At 42.0% G+C, this 16,570-nt stretch overlaps 1 protein-coding gene across 1 annotated transcript; it reads left to right on the forward strand.

The window, feature by feature from the left end:
* The first annotated feature begins 12,708 nt into the window (after positions 1–12,708).
* On the forward strand, positions 12,709–15,509 carry LOC113039653 (cell wall protein IFF6-like). The gene is made up of 4 exons (XM_026197636.1): positions 12,709–12,938; positions 13,430–13,564; positions 14,268–14,910; positions 15,373–15,509. Exons 1-4 carry the CDS (start codon positions 12,845–12,847, stop codon positions 15,386–15,388), a joined length of 888 nt encoding a protein of 295 aa, XP_026053421.1. The 5' UTR covers positions 12,709–12,844; the 3' UTR covers positions 15,389–15,509.
* Positions 15,510–16,570: the final 1,061 nt, after the last annotated feature.

The following is a 16,570-nucleotide window of genomic DNA, read 5'->3' on the forward strand; positions in this document are numbered from 1 at the left end:
TTCTGGGGCATTTTGAGTTACAACTTTTTTTAACAGGATTCTGTGATAACCGATGAGCTTTGAGCTAGCTAATAACAAGAGATAGATATGGGAAGGTCTAAACATGGACTAAACATGAGATAACGTGTACGTGTTCTTAGAATGAACACAAAACGACAAACTTTGATGTTTATGGAAACTCACCCCATAAGAAACAGAAAAGTATCTCGATGCCTCCAATCAAAAAATCGTTCAGGCACACTATCTCTTTGTCGGGGTCTTCTTTGTGGATGTAACCACCGAAGTTTGCACTGTGCGTCTGTTTGCCTCTAAATGTTATGGATTTTATCCCCATCAAATGTTACTATCGATATAACCTCTGATATCTTATGGTCCAACTCGTCTGACGCCAGTCCAATACATTCTTCCTGGTCATCATCTTCGCTCAGTTGTAGATATGGGATATTATGCCGCTTTCATCGTCGCTCAAATTGTCTTCAGAATCAGTGAGCGCTTGTTCATAAGCATCCGGATTGTTGAAGAAGTACTTCAAAACATTCTCGGTGTAACGGCCACGGTTCAGCTCGTCTGCGATCATGTTTACGGCGTACATCTTCATTGAATTTTGATATCAGCTAGAGCCGGCCAGAGCGCTGCATAATAAGTAGCCATGCTTCCCTCTGAGGGTGGGGGCAATAACAAAAGAAACAAAAGCTGGCTTATCCAGTATGGAAATACACAGACAATGAAACGCCCCTACTGCGTGCTAGAATCTCCGACAAACAAGCTGCTTTCAACCTCAAAATGTATGCTTTCAAATATACCAACACTGCTATCTCAAACACGGAAAGGCTTCTTTGTGATCTCAACTAACAGATTCTGCAAAAAAAAGAAAATCACCAATTTAAAAAAAAACAAAAAACGCTTCTTTCTCATTTTGCTCGAAAGTTGTGCTGCCGACTTGTGTCACTGGTTTCCGTGATGGGTCACATATTGTAAAGGAAATAAAATGAAACCATATCAACTCACCAAGGAAAACTCATTCAAATGTATATGTAAAATCCGGAAAACTCCCGATGATCCACGTTTGAAGATACCCTCAGACACACCCTGCTTTTCTCTCAGTCCTTCATTAGAAATATGTATGTAAAATCATTTATATCAGCATTATGCTAACGCTAAAACTGCGCTATTAACATGCATTAAGAACGTTACATGAGATAAATCAACTGGTTCTGCAGTTACAAAAATACAAAATTTTATATCATTGATGTACAACGATATAGGGATGTATTAAATTGATCTTACATCATTTATTTTCAATTCTGAAGTACTAAATCTCTTGGATCAGTGACAGTTATCTGCTCTCCTCTCAAGTTCACGGAAAAAAGAAGGATCTAGATTGCGCGCTGCGTTGAAACTTGCCGCGATAGCGGAACACGTAATGACGTCATTCAAGATGCAATATCATTGGATGAGATTATAATCCTTAATATATATATATATATATATATTATAAAGATTTGTTTATAATTATTTTATTCAGTCACAGATAGATATTTAATCTCATATTTGCTCTATTATTCTCTCTGCTACTAACCACTAGTAACCTGGGTTACATCCCTTTTGCATTTACCTTATTAAGCATGAACTGTGATTACAACAGAAAACCTGTACCAGGTTCTGTGACCGTGACTCTAACTGTCCTGACAATGAGAAGTGTTGCAGCAGTCGATGTGGACATTACTGTACATCTCCTTATACAGGTATGTTATATTGCTTTGGTTTGTAGATTAGTTTTTTATTTCTTCTGGTAGCCAATTTTAACATTTCAAGTCCCCCAAAACAAATGTGCCCCAAAAGGGTCTTGCCCCTATTTTGTTAGCCCAGCCCCACATATACATGGCTGAAGTGCATAATACGTTTGCATATGCTTGTCTCATGTTCGCACAGATCAAAAAAAAAAGCCAGCATATTGGTTTTGCTCTTACAAAAATAATACTATGTGCCTATTGAGAAGAAACAAGGCAGCCTTGGCATCCGATCACAGGCCTTCCTGCTCCTTGAGTTCTCTCCAGTGCTGGAAAGCTGTTTCAATACTTAAACTGGTCCTACTTGCCTTTATTGCAAGCCTCCTTTTGTTCTGCAGACTTATCATAATTGTATTCATTTTTAATCCGTCATCCCTTCTGTTGTTGCTCTGCTTATGCCAGTCCTGTGCCTCTCCCATCAGGAGAAGACATGCCCCTTACTGCTGATTGGCTCAAGTTTGTTTTGGCACTATGCCCAAATCTTTCTAAAGCATTTTTGAAAATCAATAACCCACCTTTACTCTCTTAGGATTGCTTTAAGCCCAGGATGGCTTTACCAAAGAGGAATAATTGGAATGGAATTTACTGTAGGTGATATTGCTGTTTGTGCTCTGAGTGTTTCGTGCTGTATATTGAAGTGGCATACAGTCTATATGCACAGACTAAAGCTGATTATCTGTGTCCATGTAGTGAAGCCGGGTCAATGTCCCAAACCGAAGAGCGTTCCAGAAATTGCTGAAAGCTGTTTCCATGATGGCCAGTCTCCTGCCACACAGAAATTTTGCCCAACCACCTGTGGCCATGTATGTAGTGAACCAGATGATCAGGAAAGGGATCAGGGAAGTGGTCAGGGTTACGGAAGTGGAGAAGGAAGCGGACGGGGACAGGGAAGCGGACAGGGTTACGGAAGTGGTCAGGGTTATGGAAGTGGAGAGGGAAGCAGATGCGGACAGGGAAGCGGACAGGGAAGGGGTCAGGGAAGCGGACCGGGTTACGGAAGTGGTCAGGGAAGTGGTCAGGGTTATGGAAGTGGAGAGGGAAGTGGACGGGAACAGGGAAGCGGTCAGGGTTACAGAAGTGGAGAGGGAAGCGGACAGGGTTACGGTAGTGGTCAGGGTTATGAAAGTGGTGAGGGAAGCGGAAGCGGACAGTGAATGGGTCAGGGAAGCGGACAGGGTAGCGGTCAGGGTTATGGAAGTGGTCAGGGAAGCGGACGGGGACAAGGTGAGGGAAGGGGACAAGGTGAGGGAAGCAGACAGGGAAGGGGTCAGGGAAGTGGTCAGGGTTACGGAAGTGGTCAGGGAAGCGGACGGGGACAAGGTGAGGGAAGCGGACAGGGAAGGGGTCAGGGAAGCGGACAGGGTTACGGAAGTGGTCAGGGTAGTGGTCAGGGTTAGGAAGTGGTTAGGGAAGCGGACGGGGACAAGGTGAGGGAAGGCGACAAGGTGAGGGAGGCAGATGGGGTTGGGGTCAGGGAGGTGCTTGAAATGTTCGGGCACGTGGTCCCAGTCAGGGACGTGGTCTGGCACATTAATACGTGGTTTTTTTTGCATTAATGCTTGCTGGAAGTCTTTCAATTGAGTGCTTTTATTCATGGATTCATGATTTCTTGTCCCCATCCCTCAAATAAAATTGCTTTATTAAGGAGTTTGTATCATCTGTTTTTTTTTATTTTTATTTTATTTTCTTTTCTAGTTTAATTCAGTGAAGACAAGGTACCTCGAAACATGCCTGGACTGTGCAAAGGACATTGTAATTAAATGGTTCAAGAAGGTGCCATCAACATTTTGAGGAATGTTTATAGGTAAAATAATGAACAGCTCAAGATTCAAATTGTGTCAGTTTAAATGAGACTTGGGGAAGTTTGAGCAGTTTTTATATATTGGCTGGCTAACTTAAAATCTTTTGATCCCATCCAGGGTTGTTTGGTCTAGTTTTGTTAGTGGCTTGTTCCATTTTAGCTTTCATCTGTTTTAAATCTCATTTAAATCTCTTGCCAGGTTTTGCAAGATGTTTATTAATGGCATAGTTGCCGCTGCATATGGGTATTTACTTCAATACAAAGATGCATAGCTATGACTAATTTTAAGTAACTTAACCCACTGGGGTAGAAGCCAGCACTGGTGTCTTGTATTTTCTTTGACTGTGAAAAGAACTAACCCATTTTTGATTGTACAGATAAGGCATTTGAAACTGCAAAGTGTTTGTGTATAGCCCTAAAACAATGGGCTTTTGTAAAATTAAAGAAAATAAAAACCGGGTGCTCTGTTCTGTCTGTTACATCTTCAAACATGAAACAACCAGTCTCTTGAGTCTCTTAATATTTGCTTCAAAGACATCAGAAGTGTATAGAGAACTTTGTTTAATTTTTAAATGAAGTCACTTCCAAAAATATTAAGTATCCATATGAAACCAACGCAATGTCCAGTTTTTCTGTCTCAATTCTATTTTTACACTTTGCAATTTCCTCAAGGTACCAACTCGCACTATATGAGCAGATTGCATGTGACAAAGTCAACTTTGTGTGCACGATTTGTGCTCACACTATATATGTGAAATAATTGAGCAGACAATGACTATGTATATGGACGATAGGCCTATCTAAGATATCTAAGAAAAAGCGCATCAGCTATTGCTAATATTGAGAGGTTTTGGCATTTCCAACTAATGAATTTTAATGATACTTCATAAAATGTATAGGTCTATGTAACGATAATAAAACTCCATATACATCGGGAAGAAAGAGGCGGGAACCGGCGCACAATCAAAATGAAACTTTAATTATTCAAAATAAACACAAAACAGCGCGTCAGCCCCTCACGGCGACTGACGCGCATAAATTAAAAGCCAAAACATAAAATAATGTCCCAGGCCTGGTCCTCTCTCGTCTTTCACTATAGTCGCTCCAGTTTTATATCCTTCCATCTCCTACGTGGGACTCGATACTGGCGGTGGGGCGCAGGTGTAGCTCATCTCCAATCACTACACCTGGCCTCACTCCTCGTTCCCACGCCTCTCGGCCCCGCCCCACTCGCCACATACCCCCATTGCCCCTCGCAGGCCGGGGGGTACCCTTGAAACTGCGCTCTACTCCCCCCCTCCCCCCTTCCCTCCGGGGGGGACCGCTCTGGGGGTAGGACAGACGAGGCGAGAGAAAAGGAGATGGAAGGAGGAGCGACAGGGACGAGAAAGGGGAGAGAGAAAAAAATAAAAAATCCGGTTCCCAGACGCACTGCTGCTCGGCCCTCCACCGGCTGGGTGATCTCCTCCGCGGTGCCTGGCGGTGGCACTGGACGGCCCTCGGCGGATGGCACGACACTCCTCCGCCGCCCGATGGACAGCGACGGCTCCTCCGATTTTGGGCAGCGGCAGGAGTCCCCCCGTTCCCTGCCCCTCCGGATTCCGTCACGGAGGCGGCAGGCTCCGGCCCCCTGGCGAACGGCGCCGACTCCTCTGCTCCCTCACGGACGGCAGCCGCCCCTCCATATCGTGGGCGGCCGGCAGCGAGCTCGCCCCTCCCCGGCAACTCGCTCCAGCCCACCGCCTCGAGCGTCCATGGCGGCACATACCTCGCCAGCTCGAGGGCACCGCGGATTCCCACAGCGGCGAGGGATCTTCAGCAGCGCGTCCCTCCTTCTCCCGGGTTTCGGCACCACTGTAACGATAATAAAACTCCATATACATCGGGAAGGAGGAGGCGGGAACCGGCGCACAATCAAAATGAAACTTTAATTATTCAAAATAAACACAAAACAGCGCGTCAGCCCCTCACGGCGACTGACGCGCATAAATTAAAAGCCAAAACATAAAATAATGTCCCAGGCCTGGTCCTCTCTCGTCCTTCACTATAGTCGCTCCAGTTTTATATCCTTCCATCTCCTACGTGGGACTCGATACTGGCGGTGGGGCGCAGGTGTAGCTCATCTCCAATCACTACTCCTGGCCTCACTCCTCGTTCCCACGCCTCTCGGCCCCGCCCCACTCGCCACAGTCTACAATTAATTTGCCCCCCAATAATTAAATAACTAAAGCGGACATTTTTTTTAGAGATAATGAATGGACTTCAGGTTCAGAAAACACGATGGCTGCGTCCGAATTTGCATACTTAACGAGTAGGTACTAAATTTCAATAAGTACTTACTTAACGAGCGCTAAAATAGTAAGTACTTTACAGCCAAATCTCGTTGAGTATGAATGAATTCCGCCATGTTTACATTATCACGTGACCTATGACGTTATAACAAGCGCAACAACTTCAAATATATGACTGACTGCTACAGGTTTAATATTTACTATCTAAATATTTTGATGTTGATGCAATTTGCTCCTTTTTGTGGTCTTGTTGAATACACAAATGCCCTTTTATTGTTATTGTAGTTTAACCAATATATTTGTGTTGTTTTTATGTTTTAACTCTATTGAAATGACCCACAGTTTAATCCTTGAAGATTAAACCCTTCATAGCATCAGCAACTCCACCACATATAACAATTTATACAAGTAATAAATAATTATAAAGTCATAAGAAATCAGAATTTCACATATTATCGCAAGCGATAAACAACAGCAAGGATCGTCCGTCATAACTGAGTCAGTCATTACATCTACAGCCAGTTTGTGTAGCTTCCATGTTATTTAAAAGTAATTTAAAATCAGCCAATGAAACTGTCTCCTTAAGATTCAGGACATTTTGCAGCTGATTCCAAGTGCAGGGGGCCGCATACTTGAACGCCCCTTTTCCCAGTTCGGTCCGGACTTGAGGGACAGATAAAAATAATAAGTCCTCAGAACGAAGACAATATCTTCCTGTATTTTTCTTTTCAATGTAAGATTGGAGGTATGGGGGAAGCAGACCAAGAATTGCCTTGTAGATAAAAATGTACCAATGATTAAGTCTACGGGTGGACAATGCAGACCAACCAACCCGATCATACAAAGAACAGTGATGAGTAAGTGCTCTAAAGTTTTTGATAAACCTAAGAGCTCCATGATAAACAGTATCCAACAGTTTCAAGCTTGTTATGGAAGCATTCATGTATATAACATCGCCATAGTCCAGCACTGACAAGAAAGTGGCAGCAACAAGCCTCCTTTTGGCCTCAAAGGAAAAACATGACTTGTTTCTAAAATAAAAACCCAACTTCAGCTTTAATTTTTTTTACCAACTGTTGAATGTGAGGTTTAAAAGAGAGTGAATCATCAATTAGGATACCAAGATACTTGAATTGAGATACAGACTCAATCTCGGAGCCCTGAGAAGTAGTGATGGGTAGAAGATTCCGTGACTTTGATTTTGCATTTGAGAACAACGTAAGTTTTGTTTTGTCATCATTCAAAACAAGTTTTAAATCGAACAAGGTACTTTGTACAGTATCAAAAGCAAGTTGAAGTTGACGAAGAGCTTGGTTTGGAGTTGATGCAGAGCAGTAAATCACAGTATCATCGGCATAAAAATGAAAATTTGATTTTGATCAAGATTGTTGATATATAAAATAAATAGAAGTGGTCCCAGCACTGACCCCTGGGGCACACCATTGGATATACTAAGAGGGCTGGAAGTGAGACCATCTGCCTGTACACACTGGGATCTACCTGATAGATAGTTGTCAAAACAGCAAACTGTTTGTTCTGACAACCTGACACTGAGAAGTCTTTGTTTTAATATTGCATGATCCACAGTATCAAAAGCCTTCGATAGGTCAATGAAGAGAGCTGCACAATGTTGTTTTTTATCTAAAGAGTCAATAAAATAATTTACTACTTTTAGGGCTGCTGTAGTTGTGCTGTGTTTTTTACGAAAACCTGATTGAAAATTAGACAGAATATTGTTGATAGTTAGAAACTCTTTCAATTGTTCATTCACCAGAGTTTCCATAACCTTGGCCAGGACAGTCAGTTTCGAGATGGGTCTATAGTTATTTAAATCAGTCGGGTCGCCTCCTTTTAACAGAGGAAAAACAAATGCGGATTTCCATATAAGTGGAATTTCATTCGTGTCCAGAGAAAGATTAAAAAGATAAGTCAAAGGCGGTGCAATGAAATCAGATGCTAACTGTAGAAAATAAGGCTCCAAGTTATCAGGACCAGCCGATTTTCTAATGTCTAAAAGTGTGAGGGCTTTATGCGCTTCTGAAACTGAAAATGGCTTGAAACTAAAAGAATTACTGACTCTAGAATGACTATGATAATTACCTTTAGGATGATTCTGATGTGAAGTGCTGAGGGAATCAAATAATGAACCAGAGGCAATAAAATGCTCATTAAAACAGCCAAGCATCTCAGCCTTATCGGATAATTTATGTGAGTCCTTAAGAATACATGGTGGCAGCTCAATGGCAGTTTTGTTTCCAGCCAAGGATTTAATCGTCTTCCAGAATTTTAAGGGGTTATTTAAATTATTTGAAGTTTCTATAAGAAAGTGGTCAGCTTTGGCCTTCCTGATAGCCACAGTGCACAAGTTGCGCAGTCTCCTGAAGAGCAGCCAATCTGAATCCAGACTTGTTTTCCTGGCTTTTGCCCAGGCCTTATCACACTCATGAAGAGAGTTGGCTAAATCTACAGTGAACCATGCATTGTTTCGGCCTTTTACTCTATATTTTCTGAGGGGAGCATGCTTGTCAACAATTTCTTTAAAACCATCATAAAAAATTTCCAAGCATTTTCAACATCTGCAATAAGATACATTTTATCCCAGTCAAAATAAAACAGGTCATATAAAAACCCTTGTACCGAAAAATGTTTTGTGTCACGCTTAATAATAATACGTGGCTTGATTTTGGGAATTTTTGTGTTTCTGACCGTGGAAACAACACACTGGTCACTAATGTCGTTTGCAAAAACAGAAGCTGCTGAGTATTTGTGAGGAACGTTGGTTAGGATAAGATCAATTAAAGATGATTTATCTGGACATTTCAGGTTAGGTCTAGTGGGACTGTCAACGAGCTGAAAGAGATTTAGCGAGTCACAGTAAGCTTTAAATTCATCAGATACTGGATGTAACCAGTTCCAATTTAGATCTCCAATGACTACAATTTCGTTCTGATTTAGTCCTGATAAAAGTTGCATTAAAGAAGGCAGAGCATCCCTGACAGCTGATGGTGTCCTATAGCTACCAACTACCGTAATGTGGAGAGTCCTAGAGACCTCGAGGTCAAGAGCTAAAAATTCGAATTGCTTACTCTGATTTAGAGAGAAGCATATTTACCTGAAACTTATTTTTAATATATACCGCGACACCCCCACCCCTTCTGGGACGATCAGTCCTATACACGTTGTAACCATCAATACTGATATCCTCATTCAGAACAGATTTCCTTAACCAAGTTTCTGATAAAACCATTACATCAGCTTCAGTTGAGTGTGCCCAAATACAATCATATCTATCTTTGCAATCAAACTACGAACATTCAAGTGAATAAAACCAAGGCCAGCCCTGGATTGAAAATCAGCAGGGGTATTGAGACATATAGCAGAGTCTGGGCCTGGATTAGGTTGCACATTTCCTGAAATAAACAAGTAGATGCTCTCTAGATGCTCTAGATGCTCTTGCTGGCTCTGGGGTCACTGAAGATGAAGAGACCACAGCAACATGTGGTGCTGATGAGAAAACAAGAGGAGATGCAGTGATGGAGCATTTCACCCATGACACTACATCTTCTCCTTCATCATTTCAGATCCTATAAAGATGCACAAACACAAAACAGAAGCAGTCATTTTAACAGCACAGTGTCATTTCATTTCTGTATTAGAAGTAACAGAATGATCTTTAGATTTTGGTTTCAGGTTTTTTCCACAGATGCTGCTGTCACCTGCTCCACCACAAAATATCTGCATCAAATGTACAGCAAACAAGAATCAGAAAAGTGCTGTAATAACTGTTTATTAATATACTACAACTTAAAATTTAAAATATGTTTTATTGATGACTAGTGTACTCACTGAGAGTCTTTGATGGCAGGATTTCTTCATCAGTCTCTCTTCAGCAGATAAGCACACGTGTGTCTCATCTGTCCCTGTAACATCCAGACAAGAGTCAGTCGCCTCTGTGATTTATCTGTGATATACTGCATTTACATGTTGAGATAGATGCTGATGTGTTCACTCACTTTATCCAACACAAGAGCTCCACAATTTATCTACAAGTCTAATGGTCAAATGAAATAGATAACTTATGTTTACTTAATGTAGATTTATTTATTTACATTACTTACATTCATCTAAAGCAATGTAGACAGTTGATTCTACATAATAACACACACATCTCCCACTCAAATGTCTGTTCATGTGATTTGCTCTTTTGCAATTCTCTTAGGACATTTCTCTGTCTCATATAAAACAGACAATTAATCAATGGATATGGTTCATGCAAATCCACTTTGGAGACGTACACGTACTTGCTTACTGGAGATCCTTGTTCGCTTTACATAAAACATGTTTTGATGTTTTTTTTTTTTTTATTACAAATATACTATGTTGTTACTGGCTAGCGTCTTTACACCTTAACAAATCAACAGTTTACTCTACAGTAGCTCAACAAATACGATTTTATCACATGGGAACCGTGTTTTGTTTTATCATACTGACCTTTGTAAACACCCTCTACGCTGCTCTCCTTCATGTTCGATGACGATTTATCCCTTTCGCGTGGCATTCTGGGATTGAAAAGTATCCATCGATGAACCCTTCAGAATCTGGGCTGAAGCAGTAGGACATCCGGGGATTTCTCGCCTACTGTTTTATGGTTCAAGGTTTCGAACATACTTCTTTCTTTACATACTCCTTTTCCCTACTATATAGTAGGTGAGTAGGCATATTAGAATGCAAATTAAGTATATGTACATCTGAATCTCATGAGAGTTATTGCAATTCTCGCCTACTCTTTTATGGACGCAAAAGATTCAAACATACTAATTTGTCGCATACTGCTTTTTCCATACTATATAGTAGAGAAGTATTCGATTTCAGATGCAGCCATTCTTTTCCACATAATGTTCATTATGATGTGATTTCACAGAGCAGCTGTTACTACACAGAGCCGTTGTTAACTGAGAAGACGCACAAATAAAAGCTAAAAATGAACGTGGATTTGCGCAGCTTCTCAGTTAACAACGGCTCTGTGTAGTAACAGCTTCTCTGTAAAATCATGCACCTGATGGAATTTACAACTGATTAGAGAACCGGCTTTACTGACGAGATAAGCATAACGATCGTGATCGGAGCAACCTTAATTTTCACTTAAAAGAATGGTGTTCGGCCAGTTATTTATATATTTTGCTGTAGTGTGTCAGTATAAAATATCAGTTTACATTTCCAAACATTCATTTTGCTGTTGTCAGACTGCTTGTGCATTCAAAATCGCACTATAGACTATTATTAAAATTAATGGCAAACTGATATTTCCTTCTGACACACTACAGCAAAATATATAAATAACTGGCTTAAAACCCTTTTTTGGGGTGAAAATACTAATGTGCCTAAGACTTTTGCATAGTACTGTACTTTACAAATGACATTTTTGCTACTTTATAAAGAATGAGCATACAGTAATTCACAGAACTGATTAAAGACAGTGACAGACAGCACTCATCTTAACTAAATATCAGCACAGAGATTTATGTGGCAGTAGACTATGCTTCAGAAACATAAATCAGTGCATGCCTATCAGTACATAGCTGTCAACCCTCCCGTTTTTTCCGGGTTTCTCACGTATTTTAGCTCTTTTCCCGCTGTCTTCCCGTTTTAGTATTTTCCCGTAAAATATCCCGTATTTTTACAATCTGTGTTAACTCAGAACACGCAACTATCTGTGTCTGTGAAGTGGCTTGCACTTGGGTTTGTGGACCGCCAGTAAAGCAGGTGGCAGTATACAGTAGCTTAGGCTACCATCGAAGAAGAAGACAGTTGCAGCGGCGCCACCGGGAGGGGGGAAGAGGGAAAAAGTCAAGGGGCAAGGAACTCGACCGATGGCAGTTTGCACGCACAGCCACTTAGAAGATTTACATCTGGCAGACAGGTTGCTGACGTCGTCAAGCTTCGTTTGAGTCTGCGCGTCAGAAACGGAAGTGCTAAAAAAACGCTAAAACTGGGCTTCATTTGTCTCAATTGAGTTCCAATGGGGTCGCTGTGTCCATTTCTTTTACTGTCTATGGAAAAAGTATGGTCAAGTGAACTTCGAGAGTAGAGTAGATGAGTGTGTTGTGCGATGATGGATCAGGATGCCGAATGCCAAAATCAACGAATTAATCACCAACCAAAACCGAGGACATTATGCCGATATTTGAGTAAATGGGAGTCCACCTTCCATTACCTGACAAACAGCCATGTAGGTCCAAATTATGCCTACTGCAAAATTTGTCATTGTCAGGAAAAACGACGTTTCGCAGCACAAAATTATTATTAATATTACCTTGTTAATAAAAACGAATAAATAACTTTTAACATATATCAATTGGTCTGTCATTCTTTAATATATATTGTGTAGTTATAAACTCCTCAGACTGTTAATGATTAGCGTTTTTTTTTTTTTTTTTTTTTTGTGGATAAGCATCGTGTAAAAAAATCCCTTATTTTGTGGATGGGTTCCGGGAAATCTCCCTTATTTTCAATGTTCAATGTTGACAGCTATGTATCAGTACCATAACATGATTGCTGTACCTGCTGCCATAACATGATTGCTGTACCTGCTGATCACTGCATAATAATTTTGTAGTTGATAGTGTCAACGTAGAAACACACAGTCTCTCCTAATTAAACTACCTTAATTATTATTACATGGTGTGAACGCGCTTTCAGCTCGTACAACCCCAATCAAACACATCTGAACAAGCTAATCAAGGTCTTCCAGGTTACAGCTACAGGCAGGTGAGTTTGATCAGGGCTGGAGTTGACCTGATCTCCTTGGGTCTTTAAAACCCCATTTTACAGCAGTTTTTATTGCAGTGGCACTGTTATTTGTGTTAGTTTTGTGTGTGCGCGCCTTGTGGTCCGTGCTTCTTGACGCACCAATTCAGTGCTTTATTCCAGCAGGGAAAATTGTGAGATTGCAGGTCAGGAGGATGCCTGCTCTAGTGTACTGCTCATTGATTGCTGTTTTATTGTGTCTTTGTGGATACTTAAACACAACAGATGCTACTCAAGAACAAACTGCAGGTGAGAAGATCTGAAATATTGTTAATGCAGCAATAAGGGAATAAGGTCTTCTGAAAGTAACACTGTTAAGGGATGAGTGGTAGGTCTTAAAACTCTTGATTTGAAGTGCTTAAATGTAAGTTTTGTATTAAGGTTTGAGACCCATTGCATAACCCCTGACCCAAACCACACTCCCTGGCCTCCCCCAAAGATCCTCTTCGATCTTCTAGTGGCCGGTTACTGTCTGGTCACCCTGACAGTTGTGCCGTCCCATCGAGGTTGTTCTTCAGATGGAGGCTGTTCTCTAGGATACATATGCTGTCAATTTGATTGTGCATGTCACCTGTTTCTAGAGTTTCAGTTAATAATGGATGCTAGGGGGCCACAAAAAACCCCAAAACCAAGCAAATGTAACCCACTGAATTCGTAAGCTTGAAGTGGAGACTAAAATGTTGAAAGTGAATGTAAGTGTTTGGCCTTCATTGAATCTTTCGGTCATGTCTGTATAACAGTAAGGCCAGGAGAGTGTCCACCCCAGACACCTGGAAGCTCATGTACCAGGTTCTGTGACCGTGACTCTAACTGTCCTGACGATGAGAAGTGTTGCAGCAATGGATGTGGACGTTACTGTACATCTCCTTATACAGGTATGATATATTGTTTTGGTCTGTAGATGAGGGTTTTTTTTTTTCTTCTGGTAGCCAATGTTAACATTTCAAGTCCCCCAAAACAAACATGCCCCAAAAGGGTCTTGTCCCTATTTTGTTAGCCCAGCCCCACATATACATGGCTGAAGTGCATGATAATACGTTTGCAAATGCTTCTCATGTTCGCACATCAAGCAAAAGCCAGCATATTGGTTTTGCTCTTACAGAACTAATATTATGTGCCTATCGAGAAGAAACAAGGCAGCCTTGGCATCCGATCGCAGGCCTTCCTGCTCCTTGAGTTCTCTCCATTGCTGGAAAGCTGTTTCAATACTTAAACTGGCCCTACTTGCCTTTATTGCAAGCCTCCTTTTTGTTCTGCAGACTTCTCATAATTGTATTAATTTTTAAGTCCTGTGCCTCTCCCATCAGGAAAAGACATGCCCCTTACTGCTGATTGGCTCAAGTTTGTTTTGGCACTATGCCCAACTCTTTCTAAAGCATTTTTGAAAATCCATACCCCACCTTTACTCTTAGGATTGTTTTAAGCCCAGGATGGTTTTACCAAAGAGGAATAATTGGAATAGAATAGAATTTACTCTGTAGGTGATATTGCTGTTTGTGCTCCGAGTGTTTCGTGCTGTGTATCTTGAAGTGGCATACAGTCTGCACAGACTAAAGCTGATTATCTGTGTCCATGCAGTGAAGCCGGGTCAATGTCCCAAACCGAAGAGCGTTCCAGAATGTGCTGAAAGCTGTTTCCATGATGGCCAGTGTCCTGCCACACAGAAATGTTGCCCAACCACCTGTGGCCATGTATGTAGTGAACCAGATGATCAGGAAAGTGACCAGGGAAGTGGTCAGGGTTATGGAAGTGGTTACGGGAGTGGTCAGGGTTACGGAAGTGGTCAGGGAAGTGGTCAGGGTTATGGAAGTGGACAGGGAAGCGGACGGGGAAGGGGTCAGGGAAGCGGACAGGGTTACGGAAGTGGTCAGGGTAGTGGTCAGGGTTATGGAAGTGGTCAGGGTTATGGAAGTGGTCAGGGTTATGGAAGTGGTGAGGGAAGCGGAAGGGGTCAGGGAAGTGCTCGAGGAAGGGGTCAGGGAAGCGGTCAGGGTTATGGAAGTGGTCAGGGAAGCGGATGGGGACAAGGTGAGGGAAGCGGACAGGGAAGGGGTCAAGGTTATGGAAGTGGTCAGGGAAGCGGAAGGGGACAAGGTGAGGGAAGGGGTCAGGGAAGCGGAAGGGGACAAGGTGAGGGAAGGGGTCAGGGAAGCGGACAGGGTTACGGAAGTGGTCAGGGTAGTGGTCAGGGTTACGGAAGTGGTCAGGGAAGCGGACGGGGACAAGGAAGGGGACAGGGTAGTGGACAGGGTTATGGAAGTGGTCAGGGTAGTGGTCAGGGTTATGGAAGTGGTCAGGGTTATGGAAGTGGTGAGGGAAGCGGACAGGGAAGGGGTCAGGGAAGTGGTCGGGGACAGGGAAGCGGTCAGGGACAGGGTAGCGGTCAGGGTTATGGAAGTGGTCAGGGTAGCGGTCAGGGTTATGGAAGTGGTCAGGGTTATGGAAGTGGTGAGGGAAGCGGACAGGGAAGGGGTCAGGGAAGTGGTCGGGGACAGGGAAGCGGTCAGGGACAGGGTAGCGGTCAGGGTTACGGAAGTGGTCAGGGAAGCGGACGGGGAAGGGGTCAGGGTTATGGAAGTGGTCAGGGAAGCGGAAGGGGACAAGGTGAGGGAAGGGGACAAGGTGAGGGAAGGGGTCAGGGAAGCGGACAGGGTTACGGAAGTGGTCAGGGAAGCGGACGGGGTCAGGGAGGTGCTTGAGGAAATGTTCGGGCACGTGGTCCCAGTCAGGGATGTGGTCTGGCACATTAATACGTGGGGTTTTTTACATTAATGCTTGCTGGAAGTCTTTCAATTGAGTGCTTTTATTCATGATTTCTTGTCCCCATCCCTCAAATAAAATTGCTTTATGGAGTTCGTCTCATCTGGGTTTTTTTATTTTTATAAATCCGGTTTAATTCAGTGAAGACAAGGTACTTTGAAATATGCCTTGACTGTGCAAAGGACGTTGTAATTAAATGGTTCAAGAAGGTGCCACTAACATTGAGGAATGTTTATAGACTGAGGGGAAATCGTGGTACAGAAAATAACGAAAAGCTCAAGATTCAAATTGCATCAGTTTAAATGAGTCTTGGGATGTTTGAGCAGTTTTTATATATTGGCTGGCTAACTTAAAATCTTTTGATCCCATCCAGGGTTGTTTGGTCTAGTTTTGTTAGTGGTTTGTTCCCATTTTAGATTTCATCCATTTTAAATCTCATTTAAATTTTGTAAAACGCAAATGTCTTTTTGCCAGGTTTTGCAAGATGTTTATTAATGTCAAAGTTGCCGCTGCAAATGGGTATTTACTTCAATACAAAGATGCATAGCTATGACGTTTTTTTTTTTAAGTAACCTAACAGAGTGGGGTTGAAGCTAGCACTGGTGTCTTGTATTTTCTTTGGCTATGAAAAGAACTAACCCATTTTTGATTGTACAGAAAAGGTATTTGAAACTGCAGAGTGTTTGTGTATAGCCCTAAAACAATGGGCTTTTGTAAAATTTAAGAAATTAAACCAGGTGCTCTGTTCTGTCTGTTACATCTTCAAACATGAAACAACCAGAGTATCTGAGTCTTTGCTTCAAAGACATCAGAAGTGTATAGAGAACTTTCTTTACTTTTTAAATGAAGTCACTTCCAAAAATATTAAATATCCATATGAAACCAACGCAATGTTCAGTTTTCCTGTCTCAATTCTATTTTTACACTTTGCAATTTCCTCAAGGTACCAACTCGCACTATATGAGCAGATTGCATGTGACAGTCAACTTTGTGTGCACGATTTGTGCTAGCACTATATATGTGAAATACTTGAGCAGACAATGACTATGTATATGGAAAAAACGCATCAGCTATCGCTAATATCGAGATGTTTTGGCGTTTCCAACTAATGAATTTTAATT

This window comes from Carassius auratus, chromosome 22 (genome assembly GCF_003368295.1).
Source record: "Carassius auratus strain Wakin chromosome 22, ASM336829v1, whole genome shotgun sequence".
NCBI classification, from domain to species: Eukaryota; Metazoa; Chordata; class Actinopteri; order Cypriniformes; family Cyprinidae; genus Carassius; species Carassius auratus.

Bases quoted from the DNA above. Each gene is read 5' to 3' on its own strand.
- LOC113039653 (XM_026197636.1), top strand. From the start codon at position 12,845: ATGCCTGCTCTAGTGTACTGCTCATTGATTGCTGTTTTATTGTGTCTT. The intron at 12,939-13,429 runs GTGAGAAGATCT...TCTGTATAACAG, and splicing joins TACTCAAGAACAAACTGCAG to TAAGGCCAGGAGAGTGTCCA. The intron at 13,565-14,267 runs GTATGATATATT...GTGTCCATGCAG, and splicing joins CTGTACATCTCCTTATACAG to TGAAGCCGGGTCAATGTCCC.